The sequence below is a fragment of the Poeciliopsis prolifica genome, unplaced genomic scaffold, assembly GCF_027474105.1.
Source record: "Poeciliopsis prolifica strain line A6 unplaced genomic scaffold, Auburn_PproV2 SCAFFOLD027, whole genome shotgun sequence".
Classification (NCBI taxonomy): domain Eukaryota; kingdom Metazoa; phylum Chordata; class Actinopteri; order Cyprinodontiformes; family Poeciliidae; genus Poeciliopsis; species Poeciliopsis prolifica.
In genome coordinates, this window is record NW_026562402.1 from 7,096,751 (window position 1) to 7,124,703 (window position 27,953).

The 27,953-nt window shown below is 37.3% G+C and overlaps 1 protein-coding gene across 3 annotated transcripts in view; it reads left to right on the forward strand.

Moving 5' to 3' along the window:
- The window catches only part of prkar2aa (protein kinase, cAMP-dependent, regulatory, type II, alpha A), a 38,827-nt gene that overhangs the window by 7,011 nt on the left and 3,863 nt on the right, over positions 1-27,953 (forward strand). For all 3 annotated transcript variants that reach the window (XM_055048375.1, XM_055048377.1, XM_055048374.1), the window contains 7 exons: positions 16,902-16,937; positions 23,342-23,478; positions 24,135-24,241; positions 26,831-26,972; positions 27,339-27,440; positions 27,531-27,605; positions 27,690-27,755. In XM_055048375.1, coding sequence (XP_054904350.1) covers positions 16,902-16,937; positions 23,342-23,478; positions 24,135-24,241; positions 26,831-26,972; positions 27,339-27,440; positions 27,531-27,605; positions 27,690-27,755 — 665 coding nt within the window. The remainder of the gene's footprint in view (positions 1-16,901; positions 16,938-23,341; positions 23,479-24,134; positions 24,242-26,830; positions 26,973-27,338; positions 27,441-27,530; positions 27,606-27,689; positions 27,756-27,953) is intronic.

Sequence of the window (27,953 nt, forward strand, 5' to 3'; positions counted from 1 at the left end):
TGTGTCCCAGAAATGATATTAGAAATGAATTAGATGTGTTTTTTTTAAAAAAAAATTATTTTTTTTATTAAAGACAGCTGGAAGGAAGCGGTGGCTGTTTGGAGAAAAAAAATGTCAATGAGTATTCAGAAAGGCTCTCTGTTTATTAGGAAAACATCTGTGTTGTTTGCAGAACATGACAAAGCCATGCACATGGATCAGCTACCTGGATAATAAAAACCTTTTTTTTTCAGATCACTGGGAAATGTTAACCCATGATAATGGGGGTTTTATCTTTCGATCTCTCAGTTGGTATATTTTACTGTCTGTATTTTTTTTTAAATGCCTCTCTGGTATGTGGTGATTATGCATAAACACTGGTATTTTGAAAGCAGAAGATGCATAACATCCCTAGAAGCCAGCCAAGTGTTTCCTTTTCATCCCAATAGCCCTCTTCCATCAGTATATGCAAAACTCCACAGATGGTTGGTGTTTATTTTTGACAGCAGACCTTCTCTTACTGGTAAACACTTCAGTAAATAGGCAGATGAGCGCAGATCTGTGAATATAACCCAGACAAAATATGGTACATAAGCAGTTTTAAAAGAGTTAGAAAGAGGGTAATTTTTCTTTATGTTAGATTTTTATGTCCTGTATTAAATGTAATTAGATTCCTGTTATTTCTAGGAATTGGTGTGAAAGATCTGCATTCATAGCATTATTTATTCACAGCTCACTCTGGTTCAAAGTAGTGCAGAAATACATTAACTGGGAATAATGGTGAAATTGTCACAAATTCAACATAACTGTTTGTATTAGTAACAGTAATATATTCTCTTTCAATCATTCCAGTTCCACTGCAAGCTTTAATTTATTCTATTTGAGGAAATAAATGTTCGCCAAGGACACCTAAATGCTGTTGGCTTCTTAAAATGTTCATACCAAATTCAGTATTTCATGGTACAAATATAAAATGAATTCTTTAGCGCACTGAAGCAAGTGAGCCCCATTCTTCATACATACAGTGGAATCCTTAGGTTTTCATGAGTGGCATGTATGAAAATAACTCCAGACAGCGATGCCCTACAACAGCTGACGTATAGTCAATCTGCACAACCTACTAAACCTAAAGTTCAATCCTATATTTAAAGAAACTGCCACAATTATCATCAGACTTTTAAACTATGCACCATTTCATTGACGTCAAATGCTGACTAACACTTTGCCCTTAACTAATGATAGCCTTTTTTCCTGGTACATTTGTGATCTTTGAATCTTTAGGTGTCTTTGGCTGTTTCAGTAAAGAATGTCATAAAATTACCGTTGATGTAGCTGAAAATGTTTTCTTGTTTTATTTTTTCTTCTTCATACAGTCAAATTTGCTTTTAGTCTGTTCCATTTTGTTGATTCAACCTTTATACTTTAATTACCCAATTGTTTCACTTTGACATTATTGTAAAAATTGAAGACCTTTAGTGAGCTTCATTGTTTTTTCTTATGGACTGTGTCTGCACACACACAGTAGAGATTGAAAACTCAGAGGTAACATTTGTGAGCTTAAAAGGCACCATTACTGTATACAGTTGGGAATCTATATGTGTTTGTATGCATGCGTGTGCCTGGTTTCAGTGTAATGCTGTGCAACAGGTGACCTGATTAGTATGCAGCAGTGTGTGTGTCCAATGGGTTTGTAGCCTGTGGGTAAATCTTATGCTGCCTATCTTAGAGACCAGGCCCACTGGCAGACTGACAGCCCTAAGAGGGGAAGCTCTAGGACAGATTAAACTGCTTGTACTGACTTTTTGTTCCTTGTTTTCTTTTTGGAAAAGAGTGACATCTGTGTTTTATGCCAAGAAATATCATAGCTACTATATATGTGTTTTCCTTGATCAACTAGTATTTGCAGGCTACTTTGGAACAGTTTGATTTCTGTCAGCTCCAATCTGATCCTGTGAAAAGGGGAAAAATACATACAAATCTTCTTGAATTAAAGGTTTAACCTTAAAGTATAGCGTCTACTACATATTTAATTTATAATTTGTTAATTTCTTCATTATTTAACAGAATAACAATGGTAGGGAACTGCTGGTTATTTTGCCCTTCACATTTCAGTGTTGCCCATTTTCTACCTGACTGAATAAAGTTTGTTTGCAGAGAGATGGAGCTGTAATTACACTATCAGCAAGTTGCTAATATTCAAACAGTCGACTTTAACTTATGTCACGAACTTTAATACTTTTATAGGTACCAGTTAACAGACCTGTTTAAATTTTATTAAATTGTGTTGTTAAAATGCTTCACTAAGTCTGTAGGGCTAACTAGACATTAAACACTAACAAGCTGTCACAGTTTGAATAAGCGCTTATAATTTTTTATTTCCCTGTCTGGTTGTCTTGCATCCAAACACATTTGTCTTTGTCTTTTTACAGTAAAGGTGGTTGGAATGCCTTGTTTCTTGTCATGTCAGGGATGATGCAGGAGTTCTGAACTTGTCAGCAACAGCTCAATATTTTGACTTTTCAGCCATGAGGTGACTCGCTGCAAATTCAGTATGCTCTCATACTTATGGTGTTTTTGGCTTGGCTTTATTCAAAATGTAAGCTGATCTGCTATAAGATCAGCAAACATAAAGCCTCGATCAGTTCTTAATACCTCTGAGATTTTTTTCCATTATTATTTTAATCTATATAAGTTTTGTATGGTGGTGTTTTTATTGTCGTGATGGTGGGCCACAAGGAAATGGTTACTTTAAGCATGTTGTCTTCCAATTAAATTCTTTTGTTCTCTTCACTTCACTGTTTAAATGCATCATTTCTCTTCTCCCATAAACACAGCTGCAACTTTTTCCTTGCGGTCAGGAGTTCATTAAAGCCAACAGAGCTTCCTGTGCAAGGGGCAAAAATTGTACAATGTCTAAATAAAGGGAAGGAGCTAAATAAGATAATTACAAGTAAATAAAACGCAATGCACACGATCATAAATCAACCATGAGAAAAAGGAATTAATCAAATATAGAAGCATATGAGCTTGTGGTACATGATGCATATATTTACAGATAAAAATAATTTGAACTTTGTTACTTCCTCATATTGTCCTTGGGCATCATTGATGGATTATAAAAATTAGGAAATGGCAGGATATGGAATGCCTTTATTGAGGGAATCTACACTGTTCCCAAAAAACAATATTCCTTCTGAATTGCAAACAATGCAATATTTCTTACTACACTGAAACCGTTAAGCATACAGCATAATTCATTTCTTGGTAGTCATCACCCCAAGCTTGTGGTTTGGTTTTATGGTAATCAAGTTGCACAAAAATCTAATAATATTTTTTCCAAATTAAATTTAGCTTCACCTCTATTCAAGCTCCCCAACTGTCCTCCCTACTACACAAACAACCAATCAAATAGGCTAGTTGGGAATATTACTTTCATATAGTAGTGCACTTTTTACACAAGCTGTATTGAATCATATTGTCAAATAAATGTACTTTGCCTGCTTTTATTGAACTAACAGTGTTTCTGTGTAATTTTAGATGCTTCTAATTCTGAAAATGGGCTAAAGCCTTTATAATCCTCCAGTTGTTTATTTATTTAATGGTTAAAAATAAAAAAAACATCTTCTATGTGAGGAATTATCAGGTTTGGGTTTGATCATTCTAAATATTTTAGACTTTGAACCAGAAGTTTTTTGGATTTTTCAGAGGTGAAATAGTTTAGTACCAACAGGGAGATGTAAACAAGCAGAGAAATTGAGAGTTTTGTCTGTCCTTATTTCAAAAATAAGTTTCAAACATAGATGTGATGAAGAAAGACTACCAGTTAAAATGTTGATTATTTTTCACTCCACTTATGTATCCTCCTCCCTCAAAAGGCAATTTCTAAATAAAAATTAAAAACATTTTCCCATAACTTAATAAAAATGTAAAGGTTAGATTTTTAAGTATGAAATAAAATGCAACTTCCAGCTTTACAAAATTAAACTGAATGAAACCCCTGTCTATGTATTTACATCATGTGGACAGTGATGAGATTACACTGGGAATAAACAAAAATCTGTTCAGTCATGACTAACTCCAAATGAAAATGTTGTTTACATGAGGGGCTCATATAGGGTTTTTCACATTTCTTTCCATCTGTGACCCGTCCACCCCAATCCTTCTTATCTTTACAAACCTTGGAACAAGCAGCTTCATTTTCTGTTTTGTCTCGCACCAACTCTGTTCGTTCAGCACCTTTTCTGTTCAGGTTGAGGATCTGCACTGTAAAAGAGCTGTGAATGTGTGAAAATGGCATAAACATCAGTATGACGAGGTATAAGGCAGGTGAGCGCTGTTGCCTTGGATCAGAATACCAAACATGATTGTGTTTGAATATTCTTTGATTGCTTAATCTAAACCTGATCTTATTTAAGCTAATGTTTGCACAAAATACTGTGAACATGGCAGCCTCTTATGTAGAAAAAAATGTTTCTCTAAATAGTTGTGTGCATGTAAACATGCCTACTGAGAGAGTTGAGAGAGACGACATTTAAAAGATGAGGAAAAGAGCCAGAGAAAATAGCAGCACTGCTTTAGTTCTGTCCAAACTAGCATTCTGGAAATCAATCTCAAGTAAGAATAAAACAAATAAACTTCTTCGACAGTATGTGTAACTATAATACTAGCTTAAATTACATAGACATATTATCCTTTTGTTCAAAGAGAATTCATGATCATACACTCAAACTAATCTTTGCTCCCCGGTGCTCATAGAGAAAAATCCAGAACCCCTGAGGTTGGGTGTCATTGTATTTGCATAAAAAAGCTGACTTTTATTTGACAAGCCAAATCTTTTCAATCTTATTAAATGCTTGACACCTTATAAGAATGAGAAGCAAAATCAAGCAGTGGATTAAGTATACTTTAACCTTATATCGATCAGTTCGGTTTAATTAAAATTGACTGCCGGGTCATGAAGAGGCTTTTACAGTTGATGAACTGACTGCAAGCAGTTGTTTGTGTTTTGCACGGAGTGTCAGATAAGCTTGAATTCACTCAGGGTTTAGGGTTGTTCAGTGACACAGCATTCATTCTTATCTTCAGCCCGTGCTCAGGCAGAAAGCCTCTAAAAATGGGTCACACAAACACATGTAGTTTGTTCTCCATTGTTGTTGAGTTGTTTGTCTATTTCTTAATACTCCCAGAGATAAGTCATATGTAAAATTGTCTCTCAAGGCCTGTGCATTTCTAGGTGTTGAGTTTAATTAATGAAATCCATCACTCACTTGTCCTGTTGGCCTTCAACCCACCTATGTCACATTTGTCCCCTGGTACTTGCTTTGCATTTGTCTGTCTCGGTGTAAAGCCCCAATCTCATTAGACCAGATGGATTAGAGGGAAGATGTTATTAGGCCGGTTTAGCTAAATGCCTTTAGCAGGGTAAGAAAGATTTGACAAAAAGAGGAGAGAAGACAAGAAAGCATAACTGAGAAGAAGAAACTGAATGAATGTGGAAACTAAATGTGCAGTTTCCACATGCACAAAAATTGCCAGATTTACAGTAAACTGTAAACATTTTTTTTCAGTGAGCGGTAAAATACTCAGCACGTTTTAAAACTTTATAACTAGCAGTTCTTAAGGTATTAGTCAAATTGTGTTGAAACACTAGTACTGTATGTATGTATGTATGTATGGTTGGTTGGTTGGTTGGTAACAGCAGAAGTTCACTGACATGATGGATAAATGGTTTCATGCGGAATTGGTTATTAGAGCAGTCAAGTAGCTGGTGCTACGACTATTTACAAGAACAATTTGGGTAGTATGATTTAGTCTGAGGTTTTCAAGTAAACTTCAAGAGAACTCTAGTTGGCCCAGCTTAAATGGTTAAAATTGATTCTGTTAATGATATTCTGACAGAAGTTGTGTTTTACAGACATTATTAGAGTCTTGGACTGAAAATCTATGGCAAACTGGGCAAAGTAAGAATATATGGTCTACCTGACTGTTTAACATTATATCAGTATATAGTCTGTGAATGAGAAGTTGCATACCTTTGCAATTGGTATTAAACAAACTGATACTGCAATGGGTATGTTATGCAGCTCTGGTGGCCTATGTAACCTTTTGATTGACCTTTTAACAAAGCTTAAAGATTATCATTACGAGTTCATTGGGGTTTTTTTTTTCTCCTTTTTTTTTGGAAATTAAAAATTGAATTATAAATATAAACTTAAACTAAGAAAATGCTTTTATGGATTGTGCAGCACAGTTGAATGAAAACCTTAGCCAAATCTTCTCCCAATGACAAATGGCTCATTCTGCCACTGTCTCCTCAACGGTGTCTTTCATTAGATTGGGGGATTGAAGAATTACTGGGAGTGGACAACCCATGCACAACCCCGACATCCTGGCACCTTCTCTTCCTGCTGGCCACCAGCTTGGTCGCACACTGCTGTGGGATGGCATCCAATTTTCTCAACCAGCATGTTGCGAATCAGTCAGCAGGGTTGTGTTGGAAACTCTGGCATGAAGAGCACACCCAAGCTGATCTGAAAAGCGTCAAAAGAAAAAGATCAGCCAAACTTAAATATCCTTGCCTTTTGGTTTCAAGTGGTTCTCATTGGGATTTGCCTACTCTGATGGCTTTGTTGATCTGTGAACCAACACAGTCAAGGTCACTGTAGTGACAACTGTCCTTGAAACCAGTTTCAGCCCATTGCTGCTGGTAGTAGCTGTGATAGGCAGTGGCCTCACCTTCTGATGGTTCAGATAAGGAGTGAAAGGATTCTGTGAACTACTAATGGCCTCCAAACATTCCTCTTCTGTAAATTTCAGTATCGCCACGGATTTTCTCACAGTGCTGCAGTTTTGGTTTATATTAGGGGATTTTTTTGTATTGGCTTTCTTTTTTCCCCTGATTCACTGTAATTGTCAATTGTTTCCTAAGTGTGTTGTATATCCAAATCCTTTTGCAAATTCCTTTTCTCAAAATACTAGTTCATAGTCAAGATTCCAGACCTTTACCAGGATAGCTCAATATAGCAAACTGTTTCACTCCCTGGTTGTTTTCCCTCCCTGTAATAAAATCATAGATGTTGGGCCTTTTCATGTAAAAATTCTCAGGTTTGATTTGCTCGCCTCTGCCTTAATGATTCGTCCCCAATTCACAAACTTTCTGAGTAAGAGTATAGCTTCAGTCTTTCTTCATGAAAAAGTTTTATTTTGCAAGCTATTAAATGCTGGAGCTGATAATTGCCACAAAAAAAATCTGGAACATTATGGGGTCATGATTCTTGTAGATCTGCTGGTTTGTATCTCATTCTTCAGATGACTGATAGGAGTCAACTGGTTCTACTTGTTTTTAAATGTGCACGTTTTCAGTGATAATGTTGAGGATTTTGGCAGATGGCCTGAACAAACTTTAGACTTTAATGATTTTAGTTGATGGTGTCAATTTATTTAAACTGGTTTTTAGGGGCATAACCAGTCAACACCAACCAGGGTGGCATTACACTTACAGAAATAAAATATGAGGCACACATTTAGATTTTTTTTTTTTTTTTTATCTTCAAAGGCAAAGTCATGCACAGAAAGCTCTGCAGTGTGCATGTTTCTCAGCAGCAGAACAAGTTCAAATTACACCATGCATCAGCTTTGACGTCAATATATTAAGCAGTCATCATCAGCAACCAATGCCTACCGGTTCCTCCACACATTAGTTCCTTCTGGGAATCTTTCTAGCCAGCGATTTCTGAATGAAGGAAAAATAACAGTGTATTTCCCCCTGAGTAAATAAGGCTGGGAAACTAGATTTGAAACTAACCACAGTTTAGTTGGAACCAGGGAGGGGCAATAATCTAACCATTTATTAGCATCATGGATTTGTTTTTAGAAATAATTCTCATAATAATGATTTATAGTGACAATCCTACACCATGATGGCTGGAAACCAATTTTTTTATTAACCCATTTACTGTTATAGCACAACATGCCACATTGTATGGTAGAAAATGTTTTCAATTTATTTCTAGAAGGAAAGAACAATTACTACAATATTAATGCTTTAAAATCTTTTTATATGTTTTTATAATATGTTAAACCTGATTTTAGCATATTTAAACTAAGGTTTAAATATGAGATAGTTACTAGATAGCCTAGTAATTATCTAGGTTTAGAATATGGAGTTATTTACGGAATGAGAAATGGGCTTTTTGCATTTCAACTAGTGGGGTTTAGGTTAAGACTACAGGCTGGACATTCTTATTTTTTTAATGTTTTGTGAATTTCTGTCTCTTTCGTTATTTTCTGAAAATATAAGTGCAGAAAAACGCATCTGATTGTTTCTTTCCTCTCCGTACTTACCACCTGATGAACATAAAGGGAATGGCAGCATATTATCGGAGTGGGGATTTCTACGGATGATAAATATCTCCTTATGATGCTCTAAAATGCTTCAGCAGAGGCTCCTAATGATGGGAATAAATGTTTATGATGCCAAACCCTCATCAGGAAATGCCTCCTGTACCAAAAATTGTGTAGACGTTAAGTGCCATAAAGTTTTATAGTGACAACAAAAGTGTTCAGTAACCGTAAATGAAAAGTAGGCAGTTTGTTGCTTTCCTGTTTGTAGCAAAAAAGCTGTTTCTCTGGGGGGACTTGTCTTGTGAACATGTTTTAGTTTGGTAAGAAAGGGGAAAGAAATCATTTCCCTATTTTTTTTAAGCAGCGGTTGCTATTTCAGAGCTACATACTGGTGTGTATTAGTAATCAGGGTATGACTTAATTTTTCAATTAAACGGACATAATTGTATTGTAAATGTATTATTTTTTTCTCCCCCCTTACAGTTTTTTTCAGTGGATCCTGATGTTTAACTGAGTACACAAGCTATCAGTAATATATATAGAGTAAGAACAGGGCCTGTCAGGCTCAAAGGGGGTTAAATTACATCGCCAATAGTTGAAGTGCAATGAAAGCAATGCTGCCCGGCTATAAGCAGGCCAGAGTTATTTCCTTTTAAGGGCCTAAGTTTCAACGAGTTTGCGATGAGAGGGTTGAAACACTGGGAAAGTAGATTGAGTCACATATGGTGCAAGGGGAAAAAAGAGGAGCGCAATTTTAATAGGAATCTTGCATATTGAGTTCTAAAAAGAGAAATACTTTGTCTCCTCGAACATTCAATGTAATCCTTTAACTGACTATTTGTTTTAAAGCTTCTTGACATAATTATTATTGAAGTAGTATTCGTTCTAATCAAGTTAGTGTTGTTTTTTTTTTTTTGTTTGTTTGTTTGAGGTAAAAATGTTTGAATGCTTGGATGAATATTCTTAAACTCAAATAAACTTTTCATCTAAAAACCTCCAAGTATTTTAATCAGATTTGCAAATATTAGGGCTGTTCAATTAAGGGGAAGAAATAATTACTATTTTTGTGAATGATAAAATCACCATTTTACATAATCGCTAATTGAGTTTGAAAACTTTTCATGCTCTGAAAAAAAACACAAGCAAAACTATTGTGGAATAGTAATTACTGTTTGTTGATACAGTCTTCTATAGCTGATTGGAGCCAAAATTGAAATGCAGATTTGATTAATTGCCCTGCCCTTTCATTTAATAAACCACAAGCTTTTTTTATTTTATTTTTCCCGATCTGACGATTGAAACATATTCAAAAGTTGTCATCTTGGTATTGTTGCCTGAATAGCTTTGGAAAAACTGATGTCTTCGACAACCTAAGCGATTCCAGGTTTTAGGCTCTTTAAACTGTGACAAAAATAAACAAAACCACATTACTCTACATTATACATCAACCTTACTCCAGTGATATCTTAGCTGACTTCCGTGCGCAGACGGCACACGATAAATTACGCGATAAATTCCTCTAGCTGCAACAAATTTGACTGTAAAACACAGTCACATCGACATCCCAGATACTGGGTAAGCATTCGGCTCCTCCAGCATGTGCTCAGTCCATGTAGTAAAGCCTCAATTTGTAAGAGGCAATAATTGCCATGTTGTTTGACACTCATAATTTGACTGTGACATGACACACTGCAGCCTGAAGGCACACGTCAGCAGACCTGATGCCTGCATTGCACTACATATTTTACCTAGAATGACACAAAGATGCCATCAGGATGATTATCTACAGTCCGTTTCTTGTGTGGCCACAAATGCCCATCCAAAAACAGTTTGACCAAAACCGTTTGGGAATGGATAAAAATATACCCATCATTTCTACTGTGTGTGTGTTCAGTTTGAGTGAATTGGTTTTATTCGATGTAATCTGGCTGTAAAAGGCTTGAACTTAAAGTATTGAGAAAGACAATGTAATCTTTTAAATGCATCATTACCTCACTGGAACAGAACAGACTTAGTTTTTTTTTTTTTTTAACAAAACTGGCACAAACCTTTTATAATGGAGAGAAAATAACACAGTCAGTTTCTAAGCACCATAAATCTGGGAGAAAGTTCCATAAAATGGCAAAGATGCTGAGTTCCTTTTAATTAAGGCTTAAAACCCACTTGTTTAGATTACAAAATTTTCTGTACAATTGCTGGATGATGGCATTTTAGAAAATGTAAGGTTTACTGTTTTTAATTAATAATTAATGTGGGTTTTTTTAATATTCCAAAGTCCTTTGACTGTCTTGTTTCTGAAATGTTATACACAAATAAACTTGACTTGATCTGTGACATTTTACATTCTGCCCTCATTTCTATATCAACCCCACATGTTGATATGAAAATGAATATGAACCTGAATCTAAATGTTACTTATAACCTCAGTGACACTTCAGCCGTGTGTACAAAGTACACAGATGTTCATTTAGAATCAAGAAAATAAACACGGAAGAACCAAAAACATAAAGTTTCAGGATTGGTCATTTTGAATTTCAGTCCATGGTGAAAAAGCTGAGCTGCCTTTTACTGCATGTCTCTTCAACAATCCTTTTTGTGCCGTCAGAGGAAGTATCGCATTGTGCCAGAGTCAAACATTCAAATCATGGCAGAAAACAAAAATCCTTCCGTTTCTTTTTTTTTTTTTTTTTGATTTTCCCTTGTTCAGACTCCGCACACATGCATCACTAGGGCAATATTCAAGGGGGAATTACGGCTTCATTACATGTGTGGGTGTACAAACTGAAACTGAAGCTGATGGTTTTTTGCATTTCTAGTTGTCTTCCATTTGCTATGTTTTGTGAGCCTGCACACAAAACATGTCTCACGCTGTTTGTGTTTGGGTTTGCTGACCTCACTGTGTGCCCAGATGAAGGATGCATTGTTGTTTTTTGAGGGAGTTGGACTTGTTGGGACATCCAAGGCTGCTTGCACTGGAGGAGAAGTAACACATGGGGGGAAAGTTCCTTGAAACTTATCTCTTCCTGCTGTTATCATTTGGACCTTGAGGCTGATTTGGGGGTGGAGGGAAGGTGGGTGAACAGAGGTGGGAGAGTTGGAAGAATAAATGTGGAGGGGGCAAGTTGCAGTTTAGGTTAAATCAGACATTTGTGACTTTGAAATCTCTTAATCGCAGTATTTTTAGTTGGAAGCTGTTTTCTTTTTAAGTCAAATTCTTCCACATGGAGCCATAGCTCTGCACTTTAGAACAGGAAGTTTATTCGTAAATACTCGGGTATTTACGAATAATAATAAATGATGATGATACCCTTTTAGTGACATACCAAATGCATATGGGCTCAATATTTTTGACAGGCTCTGCAATCTATCAATTACATACAAAGCAACGATGAGGCAGATTCACAGGCTCGTAAACCGGCCTGCTGCAGAGAAACAAGGTTGAATGGAAAGACTACACTCTCTCATTTAAATACTTTGATATGATGTATAATTAGAAACATTTGGAGGAGGGTTTCCATGTTCAGGTGCGCTGCAGTGGTGCCTAAAACTCAGAGTGTACAATGTGAAACTACTAAATTACTAATTTCATTAAAAGATGCACAAAATCATGTCTCCTTCAAAGTTTTAAATATTTCTGTTTTTTCACAAACAGAAAAACATTTATTTGTGAACATGAAGTGGACTCTGAGGATTACTGTAATCCACTTTGGCAAAAACAAACCAAAAAAATTCAGTTGAATAAATTAATGGCCCCAAAAGGAGGTCGACTCGCTGTCGAATTTCTGTTCCAGACTTGTCTGTTTAAAAGCTTTTTTTTAGCTTTCTAGGAAGAAGAATAGTTGTAGGAAAATCAGGGGGCGATAAGTCGCAGTAGAGTGTTTAAAAATGAAAAAAGGTTAACCTGTTTTTTACATTTTACCATTTTACCCCCTCAAAGCCAGTCTTTGCTTTCTCAATACACAATAAACTTGTTTTCCAGATTGAATCTGTTTCTTTACTCACTTTGTCAAGGCAAATTATTAAATGTAATTTTTTTTTTGTCTCAAGTAGCACAGCCACATTCATTCCCTTCAGCCAGCTGTATGAGCTATTGACAGGCAAGACCGACAGTCTCACAATTAGAAGGACTGAAAGATAAATCAATGGGAAATGCCAAGCAGAGACGGTTCAATTGCTCTCTTTTCGTTCCCCTGGGTTTTTGTCTCTCATGCCTCGGTTTCAACATTTTTTTTTTTTTTTTTTTTTTTAGTGTGTAATTACATAAAACTGACAAGAAAAAGGGGCTTTGCTATTTTTCTCCCATCTTTTCCATATTTTTGGGTTCATGTAATGGCTTAATTCACATCTTTTTTTTTTTTTTTTTGTCAGCGATTGCTGTAGAGCTCACACTTCTGCCCCTTCTGGTCTAATTGTTTCCCCCCTCTGGTTTTCCTTCTGTTGTTCCATTCGTCTTTTCTTTGCTCCTCTTTTTTTCCACTGCTGTTAATGCTGCCTTAACACCCACTGGGTGTGTATAGGGAGGGATGGACAGACCGTGTATGTGTGAAGGAGAGGAAGGGTGATCTTCCACTTATCACAAGCTGGATAGAAAAGGGGGATGGATGCTTACTGGTGGGGGCTGGAGAGAGAGGTGAAAGGGACCACGTTGTTATGGTGATGAGAGATCCTCTTTGTGTTTGGTTGCCAAAGCAACTTCAGTCACACTCTTCGTACAGCCAGCACTACTACCCCATCTCACTCCGAACCCCATCAGCCACATGACTGCAGGAAGAGCACTTCACACGTTACACACTCGGACTCCTGCACCCACACAGTCTATGTGTACACAAACACGCACACACACACACATCCCTTGTTTTATGTCCAGCTGCCCGGCAAAATTGAGATATTGTGAATGGAGATGAAAGTTAAATACTATTATGTATATGCAGTTCTTATCCATTATTTACATCAAGTCGCCAGACATATTCCCTCCCAATCAGCTGTTTGGTGGATGAGCTGAGTGCGGTGGGATGAGTTTTTAGTCAACTTTGAGACTTACTAGGTTATACTTTAGATTTTTTATATTTTTCATTCTGTGTCAACAGTGAGCCAAATAAAGCAGGAAGCATGCTAGTGTGCTTATGTACGCTACGGTATTGGTGGTGTTCTTTTTAGTGGACGATAAGCTATTTGCTAAACTTTGAAGAAACTGAGCCAGGTGAGCCCACCAACGAGCTAAAGGAGCATTGGGTTGTCCCGTTAGCAAGAACTTAAAAATGTACTTCACTTCTTCAGTGTTCAAGATGCGATCTGGATCATTTGTCATTTAGAGAGCTACAACAGCCAGATCTCCCATTTTGTCAGTCAACATATCTGTACATCTTCTTACTTTACCACAACTAATGATGACAGTAGAGCCACATTTTGGTTGGTTTTGCCAGTGAGTTCTTAGTATAGCTGTTTTTAATGAACTGGAGCCTGTGAGAATGTGGTCCTCTGTTTTGTCTGTTTTGTTATTGCATGTCTTTTGCCTCACAAACGCACACTCTACCCCACAGCAAAGGGAAGGTCGGGGAATATTAATGAAGTAGAACATCTGGTTTACATGGGTTAGGCAGTGAACACTGGTTGTACAATATATAGTGAATGTATTGTTAGAGGAATGACAATGTTCATAATGCCAATATTGCCAAGAACTGCGTAAAGTATAGGTGTAAGCTAATTAATATAATTGCTGATGCTTGTTTAATGCTGCAGGAAATGTTGAAGGAGGATAGATATGGGTATGAAGAACCCCACAATTCAGTTTGGTGTAGATTTTTTTGAGTCACAATTTGTGTTTTAAACTCTTCAGTATGGAGTTTATAATAAAAACTACAGAAGTTGATTTAAGCCTCTGGATAATTTTTGGATATTTATTTCCTTGCCTGTATAAACAGAAATATTTTAGCATAAAAAATACATATCTGAAAATAAAGCAGTTGGACAATAATACTTGACATTACATTATTATTGTTAATAATATTGAAGTGCATGTCACTGCATTCCTTACAACAGAAATATTCTCTGTACACTGTGTGCTTATTCATTTATTACACATCTATACTTGCAGAGCTTTTCTCAATTCCCAGTGTCACAGTGACAGTGATGAGACAGTCGAGGACTTCCTCACGTTCCTCATCAGACAGAAAGGGCTGGGCCACAAAGCATCGGTCTAGAGCTGAGGCTGTGGAGAGTTCAGGCTTTATGCTCATATACCTTGAAATAAATAACATTTTACTAAATATTTTTTTCTTATAATCCTGAATTTTTTCCAGGATCGTAAGATGATGGTGTATAGTGAAAAGAAAGCCCTGATTATATAAACAATAAACAACTTTTCTGTAGATCCCGTTGTACAGGGGACAAAGCAACTAACAATCTCCGGTGAGACTGATGGAAAGTATCATGTTACCAACATTATCGGTGACAATTGAAGGCACTTTCTCCATTAATTCATTATTTCTGTCAACAATTTTTCTATATTGTTCACTGTGTGGCTTTCATGCAGGGGCTTGGTCCCCAGGACATTTGACCTCAAAGCCCACTCTTCAGACAGTTATGGAGGGGTCATTTGCTCTGAAAGTCCAACCATCGCATCATCTTTTTAAACACTTTTTTTTTCACAACACTTTGCAATCGCAAGTGTTTGCATATGAACGCCACAACTGACGTCATCTTCGCTGCGTGACCAGAAGATGAGGTTGACGTTTTCAGAGAAATAATCAGTCAACCTGCTTCTGTTTAAGATCCACAGGTGTAGCTGCAGCGTATCTGCAGGATGTCGGCTGACGTGGTACAGGCTGGCACAGGTTACACAAAACTTTTAACTATTTCCTCTATTCTGGATTTACATGGAAACCCAAAATATCTCCAAACATCTGCTTTGAGAGTTGAAGCCACTGGCTTCATGTTGCTGCCATTCACTTCGATCTTCTGGTGAAGTCATTCAAGAGCTACAATGGCACTTAAAGACAGCTTCAACTTTTCAATAAAACCATGTTTTTGTTTTCATATTTGACTTGTATCATTCAGCAAAGCCATTGTGGTGTGGAGATTCTAGAAGAACGTCTAATCTCTAGCAGATTATTTCTCTAGAATATTTCTGTTATGACCCATAATCAAACTTAACAATATTGTATGGATTTCCATCCCCTTTTGACCCTGTGAAAAGACAAGGCCTCTAGCAGGGCTTCTCCATTTCAGTTAAACACCCTACAATCCTGCACTGCATGAGTGTCTCATGCCTAAACAAATATCACATGGACAATACTAACTAAAACACCAACAGCAACAAGATGGAGATAAACATTGGTTGTTCATATCAGACCAGTTTTATTTAAGGCAACCCTGCCAGTTTGTTAAAATAGCAACAGGCGATATGAATGTTAAAGCGGGATAATAAATTCTACCTAGAGTTGAAGCCTAGCACTATGGCAGAATGATTAAAGTAAAGCAGCTGGCTAAGCCTGAATATCTGGTGTGTGTGAGAGACAGGTAACACATTTCTGCAAATGGGATTGAAAACACCCCAGGCTTTCTCATTTTGTTTTCTGTGTATAAAAGCCAATAGAGTTGGTATAGTGCTGTTTTTAGAAATTCACAAATTATATGAATTTTTGTGTTCAATATACATTTGTGTGTGAATAAGCAACTTGGCCTCTCCTGTGCCTTTTTCTTTTATTGATGATAAACTCCTGAGAGTAGTGTGTTGAACTTTGACCTCATTCTCAGATAACTGCAGAAAGATATTGCGTGCGTGTGTGTGTGTGTGTGTGTGTGTGTGTGTGTGTGTGTGTGTGGTGTGTGTGTGTGTGTGTGGTGTGTGTGTGTGTGTGTGTTGTGTGTGTGTGTGTGTGTGTGTGTGTGTGTGTGTGTGTGTGTGTGTTGTGTGTGTGTGTGTGTGTGTGTGTGAATACCCCTTTAGTCTCCTAACAGCCTAGATCTAATGTACTCTGACACTGAGCTATGAAGAGTGAGTGACACACAGTGTGTAAGTGTGTGTTTGTATGCGAGTTATGATGGAAAGATTCTAGTTTGGTTCCTTCACAGCTCTGCAGTTTTGTTTTTGTTTCTGGTTACTTTGCTTAAGGAGGTACCAGCAGGGCATCAGGCTGCTGTTGTGAGTTCTGTGAACAAATTGCAGACAGACTAAACTCGTGGCATCATGATTCTTTTTGACTTAGGAAACACTGTACCAAAGAGATTTCTCTACAATTTGCAGTAGCTGGCTACATGTTACACTTATACTGTAATTCATACTGCAAATCTAATTCGAAAGCCAGACAGTAATAGAACACCAAGCATGATAGGCTTTTGAAAACATATCTCAAGTTAATCTTATTTTTTTATGAAGTTGTTAGATGTAATTAATTTTTGTCTATTGAATTATCACACCTGTCATGTGTCCTCCTTTTTTGTTATAAATCTCTCTTCTCTGCCAGCCAACTAAATGTCATCTGCTCATAAATATCATCCTCAGGTCTTCGGAGTAATAACAGTTTTGTGGTACAAGTTACGACGGTGGTTATAATTTTTCTTTTTTCTCTTCTCTGCAGCTCCACCGCCAAGCAGATTCAACAGAAGAGTGTCAGGTAAGAAGTCTGGTTGTGAATTCAATTATGTGTACATGTATGCATGTGGGTTTGACGTCATGTCCTCAGAGAGGGAAAATCTACCTTAGTTATGCCTTTGCGTGCACCTCTGCCTCACTGACATTATGTTTGGGCTTTTTTTTTTTTGACCAGTCTTGCGTCGAACTGTGTTTAGTCAATGTTTTAATAATGAATGTTTTTTGCAACGTTTCTCCTCTGAGGTCTGGTGTTTAGTATGTTGTCTCTGTCTCTGTGGTCCTGCGTGGAGAGCGCACTTGTTTTCTCACGCTCCGCTGTGCCCATTTAGTGTTTACATACGAGTGATTGAATGTCGTCAGCCGTCACAGAGCGCTGCACTTTGATTAGGCCGTGGGTGTGTCGGCTGATGTTTATCTTTTCTAAGCTCTGCTCTCTTTGTTTCACCAGCTGTCCTCTTTATTAATATTCAATGTTGCTGGTATCTTGATCATTATGATGTGACGTTTTTCAATTATAATAAGGTTTTAGAGGTTCTTGTTGTCATAACATGGTAATTAATGTTGAATGGACCATACAGACACTTGTGTTTTTGCTGTAGGGTAATGATTCTTTTTAGACTATGATTAAGCGTCACTGGTCCAAATAGGTTAGTTTTACTGGAGAGCCCTTAACTTGCAGAAGTTAAATAAGTGTTCTATGCTTGTTCAGTTTATGTACTTTGTTTTTGATTAATCAACCCTGTCTAGTAACTGGTTTATTAGAGACTCTACAACCTGATCTCTTTCTGGTCAGTAAAGATGCTAAAGCAAGTTTAAAATATCAACTCTTGTGAAACTTTTTTTCTTTCCAAATATTTATAAAACTTACTTCGAAAGCAATTGAGCTCTCATACAGCTGCATGACGTCATGTCTATTAACTATAATGCTCACTTGTAACAGAAATTCCAGTAAAAATATTTCGCATGCTGTTCTTCTGCCATCTTGCAGTACTTCCCAAAACTGAACAGTGAAAGTTAGCTCAAGCAGGTCAGACTAATACCAAAGATTAAAAATCGTCCACAAAATCTAATCTTTGCCTCTAGAAACGCTGCACAACAGTGAACAGATGTGTTATGGCGACATTATTGTTGGTCTAGATTTTAGTTTAAAGTACCACAAGTCTACTCATTTAATTTTGAGCTATTCATATTGCAGAAGCAACACTGCAAACTGCATAATAAACAAACTTAATTAGATCCCGCTTCCGGTCCTCAGGACCCGCTTCTCTGTCTGGTTTTATGTCTCCATATTTCAGCGCGCCATGTTTTTAAATTAAACTCCATTGCTCCAATAGAACTTGATGAAAAACTCTAAAGATGATTAGTTCCTTTCTGTCAGGGCTTCAGGTGCAGAAATGTGCAACAGAATGTACCAAAAAGGCTCAGATGGGGACATTCTACAATAATCTGAAGACTGCTAATCACATTTGCGAGTAAATCAAATAGAAAAAAAATCAATTATGGGTGAGTACTGAGTTTTTATATGCAAAACGTCAAAGTTGAGGGCACCTGTGTTTCATCGTGGCACGGTGGTTCTTTCCTAGGGATGAAGCAGCTTACTTTTCCACTGCTGCTTGATTTTGCTGCATTTCAGAGCACGTCACAAGGCAACTTTGAAAGTTGGTGTTCTCACTGCAGATTTTTAGACCTCTGCAGCTTGTTTAACCAGGAAGGAAGGAAGGAATTCGGATGCAGTTGCTCTGGGTTTCTGTCTGTTTATGGGAAATGAGAGGCTCACCCACTCTGCTCTTGGTGCTGCAGGGAGGTGGATCCTGCAGGTCACTGTTGATGACTTATGCGTGAGCAAAGAGGCAGCCATTCTCATTACAGTCAGAGACATGAGCCCAATTTATTGGCTGCAGAGGTGCATGGTTTAGGTGAATAAATAAACTTCTACCTTATTCCCCATCTGCCCCCACCCAGTCCCATTCACTGCTTATTAGGAAAGGTAAAGGAAATCAAATAATATATACATTTTTGGGAATTACTATGGATGGTTAGTTTAGGTAAATATATGTAAACTAACCATCCACACATACAAATTTATTTTTTAATATTCAGTATTAAATCTGAAAGAAATGGCATTCAGCCCTAAAAGCAGCTTCACATTTCTGTAATTAATTTTATTTGAATGTTATTATCTACCAAACATTTACATCAGCATGGAGCAGTTTTTCTGTCACCCATACTTTTTAAAGCTCTGATTGTTTCTGACCGGGAGTACTGTATTTCTGCAGATGGCTGTAAGACTAGAGGAAGAAGCCCTTTTTTCAGTATCTGTCACAATAGTTCTAACAAGTATGCATACATTTTTTTAACCTACTGTGAAAAATGGGAATACCAGGTCAGATTTAAAAAAAATATTATAAAACATGAGTTGCTATTTTTTTTTAAGGTTTATTTGGTACAAATTTTTCTCCAGTATAAAAAGAGAGCTTGCTGATCACTTTCAAAAACTTCTTAGGCCAAAAACCTTGAAACAACCATCTGTTATTTAAAGACCTACATAGACAAAAAGACAGAAGTGTCCCTGATTTAAACTAATTTCTCTGTCCTGTTTTTCACGCCAAACAAACTCAAATGTATGCAGGAAATGCTTTTGGTTGCTCATTGGGTCCTCAGGACTTAACATATTTTCTCAGTAGCTATGAAGTTCACCATGGCAACATTTACTTCCACCCGGAGCATTCAGCTGCTGTACAAATCGACTTTGTTCACACTCTGAATTTAACCTAAAAAAGATGCTTGGGACAGAGCTGGCTTTTCCTTTTTAGCAATTGGTCACAGGTGAGAAGCAATAGTTACAAACGAGTTAATTGAAAAACTGCATATGTAAACATAGATGTATAAATAGTAGTATTTTGTTTGTTTCCCATTTGAAGTTTAAATCAATATATTTGAAGTTTAAATCAATATATTGATCTAGCAAGGTTCACAGGAACCAGCTTTGTGTGTGTCCTCTACATTTAAATCTTTAGAGTTTTTGTTTGAGATAATTCTTAAAATTTTGATGGATTCTGTTGGTTGAGAATAAGAAAGGACCCCGTTCCACCCCACAAAGCTGCTTCAATCAAAACTTTGTGGCCTATTTGCAATCTAGTTTTTATAAAGACTTTCACACGTTTTGATGTGAGAGCAGTCACTGTGACAGTGTTGTCTTGTTCTATAAAAGAACTACTATCATAGTGTTGTACGACAGTAAAATGTTAATGATTTAACGGATTGAGTTTATATCAGATCACAGATAATGAACAGTTTACACAGCTACTGGAAATTAAATGAAGTTAATTATTTCCATCTCAAGGTTTTATGTAATGTAAAGTTGCTTCTGGCAGACAACTTCTGTTTTGACTATGAAACAATTTAGTTGCTCTGTAATGACTTGACTACCTCACAACCTCTTCACCGTCTACAAATCTCTTTGTTGGCATTAGTTTAAAAATCTCTTTGAACCAGGGGTGTCAAACATCAGTCCTCAAGGGTCAGTGTCCTGCAGTTTTTAAATGTGCCAAAGGTACAAAACACTGGAATGAAATAGCTTAATTACCTCCTCCTTGTGTAGATAAGTTCTCCAGATTCTTGCTAATGACCTAATTGTTCTATTCAGGCGTGGTGCAACAAAGACACATCTAAAAGTTGCAAGGCAGTGGCCCTCCAGGACTGGAGTTTGACACCTGTGCTTTAAATCAATGTCACCACACCTATTACAGGCAGAGGCTGGGTGCAAAAATACTTTTAATTATGACCATGTGTTGCAGTCCAAGCAATTATTTGGTTTATGTACAGTTTTTGACTATTAAAGTTGTTCTATAAAAGAACTACTATCATAGTGTTGTACGACAGTAAAATGTTACAACAGCTTTTTGAAAAATCTTCCAGGGTTCTTCAATTTGTTGGCAATTAAATAGCGACTCTTTTCCCTTTGAGGTCAAAAAGTCTTTTTGAGTGGAATTGAAAATTATTATACATATTCCTATTCCCTGATATCATTCAGTAGAAGTGCAATTTGAACACAAGAACTTATCTCTGATGATTTAAGCCACAAATTGTATATTTTCCAAATAAAAAATTTAAAAAAATCAGCAACTTAAAAGTGTAGCAATTAATAAAACATCCATTTTTTAAAAAGAAAAAAAGTTATATTAGTATTACTATTTGGACTCATTATTTTCCCTTCCATAAACATGAATATTCAATATTTATTGTTTGTTTTTTTCAACTAATGGGTTGTTTTGCTGCTTATACCCAACACAAAAATATGAAGCAACATAGTTTATTAATATTGGAGCTACATTTTATAGACACTAAAAATGTGATTGATATAGTTAATCCCCCCCAATCAACTATAAAACAATAAATTTCTGCTAAAAGTAAAGTTTAGCCAATAAATAGTCTATGGATAACATTTTCTCCAGTTGATTGCTTACGCTTATTGGACTGAGCAAGAAAAAATTCTTAACATTCACAATTAATTCAAACATTAACATATTAAACATTGAATTTTCCACATAAATAGACTGTCCTATTAAGGGTGTGTTTGGTTTGTATTTTAATAGAATTCCAAGTGGAAAAGTGTCATTTTGCACCGGCCTGATCCTAAAATCCAATGTAGCTGCCATACCTTTAATCCCTCGATTAATGCAATGAAAATCAGTTGAACAAAACTGGCACATCTGCTGATGTTTATCTCATTAAACCATTGAAACACACAGAATTATACAATCTCCTTCAATGGACAATTTGCTGTAGTGTTCAAAAATAAAAAAAATCTAACAAATGCTGGTAATTAGACCATAAACAATAGAGGTTTGTGTGGTATTTTGTGATTGTCATCACAATGCTTCTATGCAACAAACATTATGCCATGGAAAGCACTTGTGGGATCAGATTGGGCTTGTGGTTCATGTTAGTCTGACCAACGCCACCACGTCAGCTGACTTCCCACAAATAATGGTTGAGGAATGGAAACGCCAACCTACCGCAACACGTGACCAACATGAGGATGAGGTTCCTTGTTTGTTGTGGTTGTATGTGGCTCTTTAACGCATTACTGCCAGAATATCTGGCTTCATCCTACATAAAATTGAATAAAGGACACCAAGCAAGATCCAACAGCAGAACAAGCGGTTTGGCTTTGGCAGAAAGGCTCTGGTGCTTTTTTTTTTTTTTTTTTTTTATGGGCACAACCCACATACTCCACTCTGCTGTTCAGCCCTAAAACACATTTTCCTTATAAATGTGACCCCATTTCAGGGGAAATTACAACTTACCATTAGTAGGTTTTGGTGTAGATGCAAGTCAATGGGAACATGGACCATAATAACATATGGTTCCACCAGGGAACAGCGCAGTTCGTGTTCACGGAATCTGCTAACATATCCAGCCTGCCAGGCTGCAAAGTGATGACCACTGGCTCTCTGCTTCCTGCTGTGTACATTTGACTCCCACAATCCAATCACAAATTAAACTGTCTTAATATTCTACTCTACTGCATCTGACTGAAGACAGCGTAATACAATCTCTTCCTTTAGAAGCTCATACGTTGGTTTAGAACATCTTAACAAAATATGTGATATACTTGTACATCTGTAAATATTGTTTCAGTATTTTTTGTATTTGGCTTGACCAAAGTACCGTGTCAGAAAGTACCGTGGATTCTGAAGGATTTTAAGAGTCCTGTCCTTAATTTCCCCCTGGATCGGGAAAAGGGTCTGAAGGCGCTGAGAAACAAAATGTTATTGCGGCAAGCCTGCCTGCTCCATTATCTGATCTAAAAGGATATCAGTGAAGAACACACTAACATGCCCAACATGTTGAGGACGAGGTCTGCCTTTTATAACCTCATATTCAATATTATGATTGGTCTGGATTCTGCATCTAGATTCACACTTTTAGCTATGTTTTCTATTCTGTTTTGTTTTTTTTTTAACTACCTGATCAAGCTGAACTAAAGGAGCTGACACGTTGACACTCCTGAGGTCACACTGCTGCGAACATCACTGACACCGCTCCTGGGAGAAAAGACGTTACTTGCTTGATTTCCACACACACGCACACATTTTGAGACTGTAGTGTGTTTAGTATAAATGTCATGTGAGAAGTGGAGTGTGTCTGCAGAGGAGGAGAAACACAGATACATAGTGACAATTGAAATGACCTTGTCAGGGTTTGTCTTCTGGTGTGGCAAAACATGTTTCAGTGTACGTGTCATTTCCTCCTCTGGGCTCCTCCAGCGTCTCACTTATCCTGCAGGCTGTCGCCTCATTATATGCTCTCCACTGTCGTCTGTTTGTGTGGGTTTTTTTTTTTTTCCTCTTTATATAATAGTTTATTTGTGTAAATGTGGAATATAGATGAATATAATGGAATTGTGTATCTTTCTGTCAGTTTGTGCCGAAGCATTCAACCCAGACGAAGATGATGAAGACTCTGAGCCCAGAGTGGTTCACCCAAAAACAGACGAACAGCGCTGCAGACTGCAGGAGGCCTGCCGAGACATCCTGCTCTTCAAAACACTAGATCAGGTAAATTGTGTGGTGACACTGAGAAAATGTAGCTGCTGATGACATTGGAGAATGGGGAAATTAAAAATAATGCATCTTCACCGAAGACGTGCGTCCATCTTTATGCTACCATATCCACATTCGTTTTAATCGAAATTTAAAGCTGATATTGAGTAAACTATTATCTGTAGGTTTTTTTCATCTTTAAATTTGCTTCAATGAAAGTGTTCAAAAGAGTCTTTTCTCTTTTACTTTCTTTTTTTTCATCTTAATATTCTTGGTCTTATTGAAGTTTGATATTAATCAGATTAATGTTTCCCAGTAAAACCTTCTTTACTACTAAATTTGCTAAATGATTCCAAAAGAAGACTTGAGCTACACTGGACCGTTGGTTGTTATAGTTGAAATAGTCGAGTTATTAAATTCACATCTCTTAAGTCCTGTTCCTTTCACAGGAGTGAAAGCATTTCATTTTAACGAAACGTTTACTAGAAAATCATCAATACCACCTGCACTATTGAATACCACCCAGTCATTCATTCTCCTGTTTTGTCTCTCAATTGTTCTGCTGATGTCATGATGAAATCTAATCTTTTCTACATTTAGAAATGGTGCCCATGTTAAATTCAACATCCCACTTCGTAACTTCTGATTTTTGCTTTTCTTCCATCTTGCAGGAGCAGTTCTCACAGGTACTGGACGCCATGTTTGAGTTGAAGGTCCAGCCACAGGAGCATGTCATCGATCAGGGGGACGATGGAGACAACTTTTATGTCATAGAGAGGTAGGACTTTTTTTTTAGACTTGATTGCATTTAATGCTTTTATACACAAAGCATTAAATGACTAAGATGGCTAAATCCAAGGAAGAGTGGTTCCCCCAATAATGTGGAAAAAAGTAGTGAGGAAATTCTGCTGTTAACTGCGGTTTACATCACAGTGCAATATTCAGCTAAGATGTTACCACCTTATGTTTCTAAATTTGAACAGCCATAGTTCAAAGCTACAAATCTGCGAGTATTTATTTATTTTTTCAGATTCTCTTTAAGCACCTATAAATGTTTTTATGGATGTAAAAGAAGACGAGAGCAAAATTGCTGCCGTTTTATTCTGGGGTTTTTTTATATCCAGGCATTAAAATACCAAACTTTTTTCTTTCTTTCTTTCTTTTTTTTTTGGTATGTGCCATTTACACTAAAACATGTCTGAGTGTTAAACCTGCCGTTTAGGAGAGCGTATCGTGGCCAGTGTTTGGCTGGTGGCTGCTTTGTTTGTCATTTGGTCCCATTCATTCTCAACACATCAGCTCAACACATTGTTCTAGCTCCATTTGGGCCCAATCTCCCACACCTTCCCGCGCAGCCTGCCGCCTCATACAATGCAAGCGATGACCTTTAAGAGTGGCACGCCTGCCTGGTCGTATACTGTCCTGGGGTTTTCCGTGGACAAAGTAATGAGTGGTAGTTAATGTCATCAGCAGGGTGGGATGTGACCATGAACACAGATACTGATATCATAAAAAGATGAAAAGAATACAACAAAATGACTCCCATTTTGTCCCTATTTAAGCAGTGATTATGTCTCCTCCACACTTCAGTGTATAGCAATTTATTCACCAACCTCTGGGCAGCTTTACTTGTCCCTTGCTTTCAGCTGTTTCTAAATCTAGCCTCTTGCCCTGTCAGTGTGCTGCCATTTGGCAGCGTTTCAGTAAAGAATAAACAACCTTCTCTGAGGCCCATAAAACAGGAAGTAGCTAAAAATCCTGTGCAAGCCCGTAGGGAGAAGCCAGAATATGATTTAGACAGAGCACGGAAAAAAGCGATAAGGATCATTGTAAAACATTATGAAGCACGCTTGTGTCATTTACTCCAAGATTTTAGTTTTTACCTCAGCATGTCATCCAGTTGTTTCCACATCCTTTATTGTTCTAGTTGCTTGCATAATTGCAATTCAGCAAGCAAGATCAGTTGTTCAATGCAGTGACAGTTTTTCATATTTTATCACAGGAAATGAAATCATCAAAGAGCAGAGCAGCAATGGTTGGATAATAAATTATTTTCAATACAGACATGCACACTCTGTCTTCTCTCACCACTTTGTGTACAAGTCAGAGCACTGGCACTCTCCATTATTACCATTGATTATTTCTGCCTTCATTCAAATATTTATTTAAAAAAAAAACCCTGCTTCTTTCTGTTTAAAAATCAACTCTATGTTGACCGATTTATCATTAATCACGGCTTTCTTTGCACATTGAATTAAAGGACTAGAAACGCAGCCGTTCAGTAGCGCATGCATACGGAGCTCCCTGAGAACACAGGCGATCACTGTCCCCATGGTCATGCTAATCCAAAGTAAGCTAATACGCCCAACGGCAACGAGAGCTTTAGCCCCTCTGCACAACCAATGAGAGGACAGGCCTTCTTAGAAAATGACTGGTTAATCCTGCCAAGCAACATCAATACAAATTACCTTCCTTATGTATAATCTTCATAGAGATGGAAAGAGGAGGCAGTTCAGAGCTGCTCTGTTCAAATGTTACACTCATTAGCAAAGCCTTCACCTGCACTTTGTGGCCTTTCCTTCTACATTCAGTTTGTTTTTGTAAAGAATTAAATTATCAACAATTAAACAGACAAGGTTTTTATTTAGGACACGTGTAGTTAAGACCCCTGGCAGATGTGGATTTAAATTATTTCCACTCACTTTGGATGTTTTTATGCCATAGGAAATGAGAAAAACATTTCTCAAGATGTAATTAAACAGTATGAGTAAACGACACGAGTAACAAAATTACGTCAGAAATTATTCAGAATATTCCTCTATATTCAGAGCAGTTACTAGCATTACAGCATTCAAGCACCGCTAACTGCTGACCAGCATTTTGCAAGTTTCTGCTTTCATTTCACAATTTATTGTTAATTGTGAAATGAATCCTTAAGGTAGTTCTCTACCAGTTAGAAGAAATACATCGGTAAAAAAAAAGGTGGACTTTAATTCTGAAAAAAAATGACTCAACATGTTAAACATACTATCCTGCAAAACAAATGTGACACAGTGATAAAGTATGGATTCAGGATTCCACAAAAAAATGAGTGGTGGATTTTGAAGAAAACCTGCAGAAGTGATATAAAAATCAAGTCTTGCTTTTTTTTGTGATAGATTCTAAACAATATTGGTTTCATTTGACTGCTTTCACCTACAGTACAGAATATAAACTCTTTATTATATTGTCACCCACTGTGCAGAAAAATAAAATCCATCCAGGGTTGCTGATAAAACATTAGGTCAGTTTACAAAATGACAGTCTGATGTAATATTTTGCTAACCTTTTGTTTCTGTTTTTTTGGTCCAACTCTCCCTCTCTCCAGGGGTGTGTATGACATTGAGGTATCAGGAAATTGTGTGGGTCAGTACAACAATAAGGGCAGCTTTGGAGAGCTGGCTCTCATGTACAACACGCCACGTGCCGCCACCATCGTAGCCACCGAGGAGGGCGCACTTTGGGGCTTGGTAAGAACGCAAATGAAAAGCTGAGTTGTAAAAAGTAAAATAGCTGAAGAGACACCATTTAAAGCCTTATAAAACCCAATCACAGGCGTTATTTTTGTTCAAAGCAAGTGTGGAGTTTTATAAGTCTTACATACTGTCAGGTTAGACCACGGTTTGAACCGTCACGCCTAGCGATGTTTTCTGTGATGCTCAGACATGTTAAGAATGGAGCCATGTAATCTATGAATGGAGCCCTGCTCGGGTCTGATGATTTGTGCTGCTGCAGCGCCTCCTGGTGGCTAAAATCAGAAAGACAACAGCCTGACATCCATTCTGTGCAAGGACGATTTTTTATTTTTAATGTTCCTACAATGTGTTTGTTCCTAGGATCGTGCAACGTTTCGAAGACTCATCGTCAAGAACAATGCCAAGAAGAGGAAGATGTACGAGACTTTCATCGAGTCCGTGCCACTGCTGAAATCGCTGGAGGTAAAGTTTAGATCGCCCAACACGTGTGAAATAGTTGAATGAGAGTGAGTGACTCTGCTTTCTTTCAACATCCTTGTTTTTCTTCTCCAGGCAACAGAGAGGATGAAAATAGTGGATGTATTAGGAGTGAAGCAGTTCTCAGATGGAGAGCGCATCATCACACAGGTGAGAAACTGCTGGTTTCCACTGTTTTTTACCCTGAACTTCCATTTCTGATTAATTGATAACATTTTTTTTTTTCATTTTTAGGGAGACAAGGCTGATTGCTTCTACATTGTAGAATCTGGAGAAGTCAAAATTATGATGAAGAGTAAAGTAAGGCACAGACCCTCATCTCCATTTGTAGTTTAGCAGTTTTACAATGTAGTTCTTCTACTGTCTTGAACTGTTTTCACTAGCTGGTTTCTATTGAGCACAATGGATAACTGCAGCCCACACACTCAATTAATATCCACCAGACTGCAGGAGGGCTTCCAGGTTTTGCCTAGCAACAGCAGGGAATCCATCACAGCC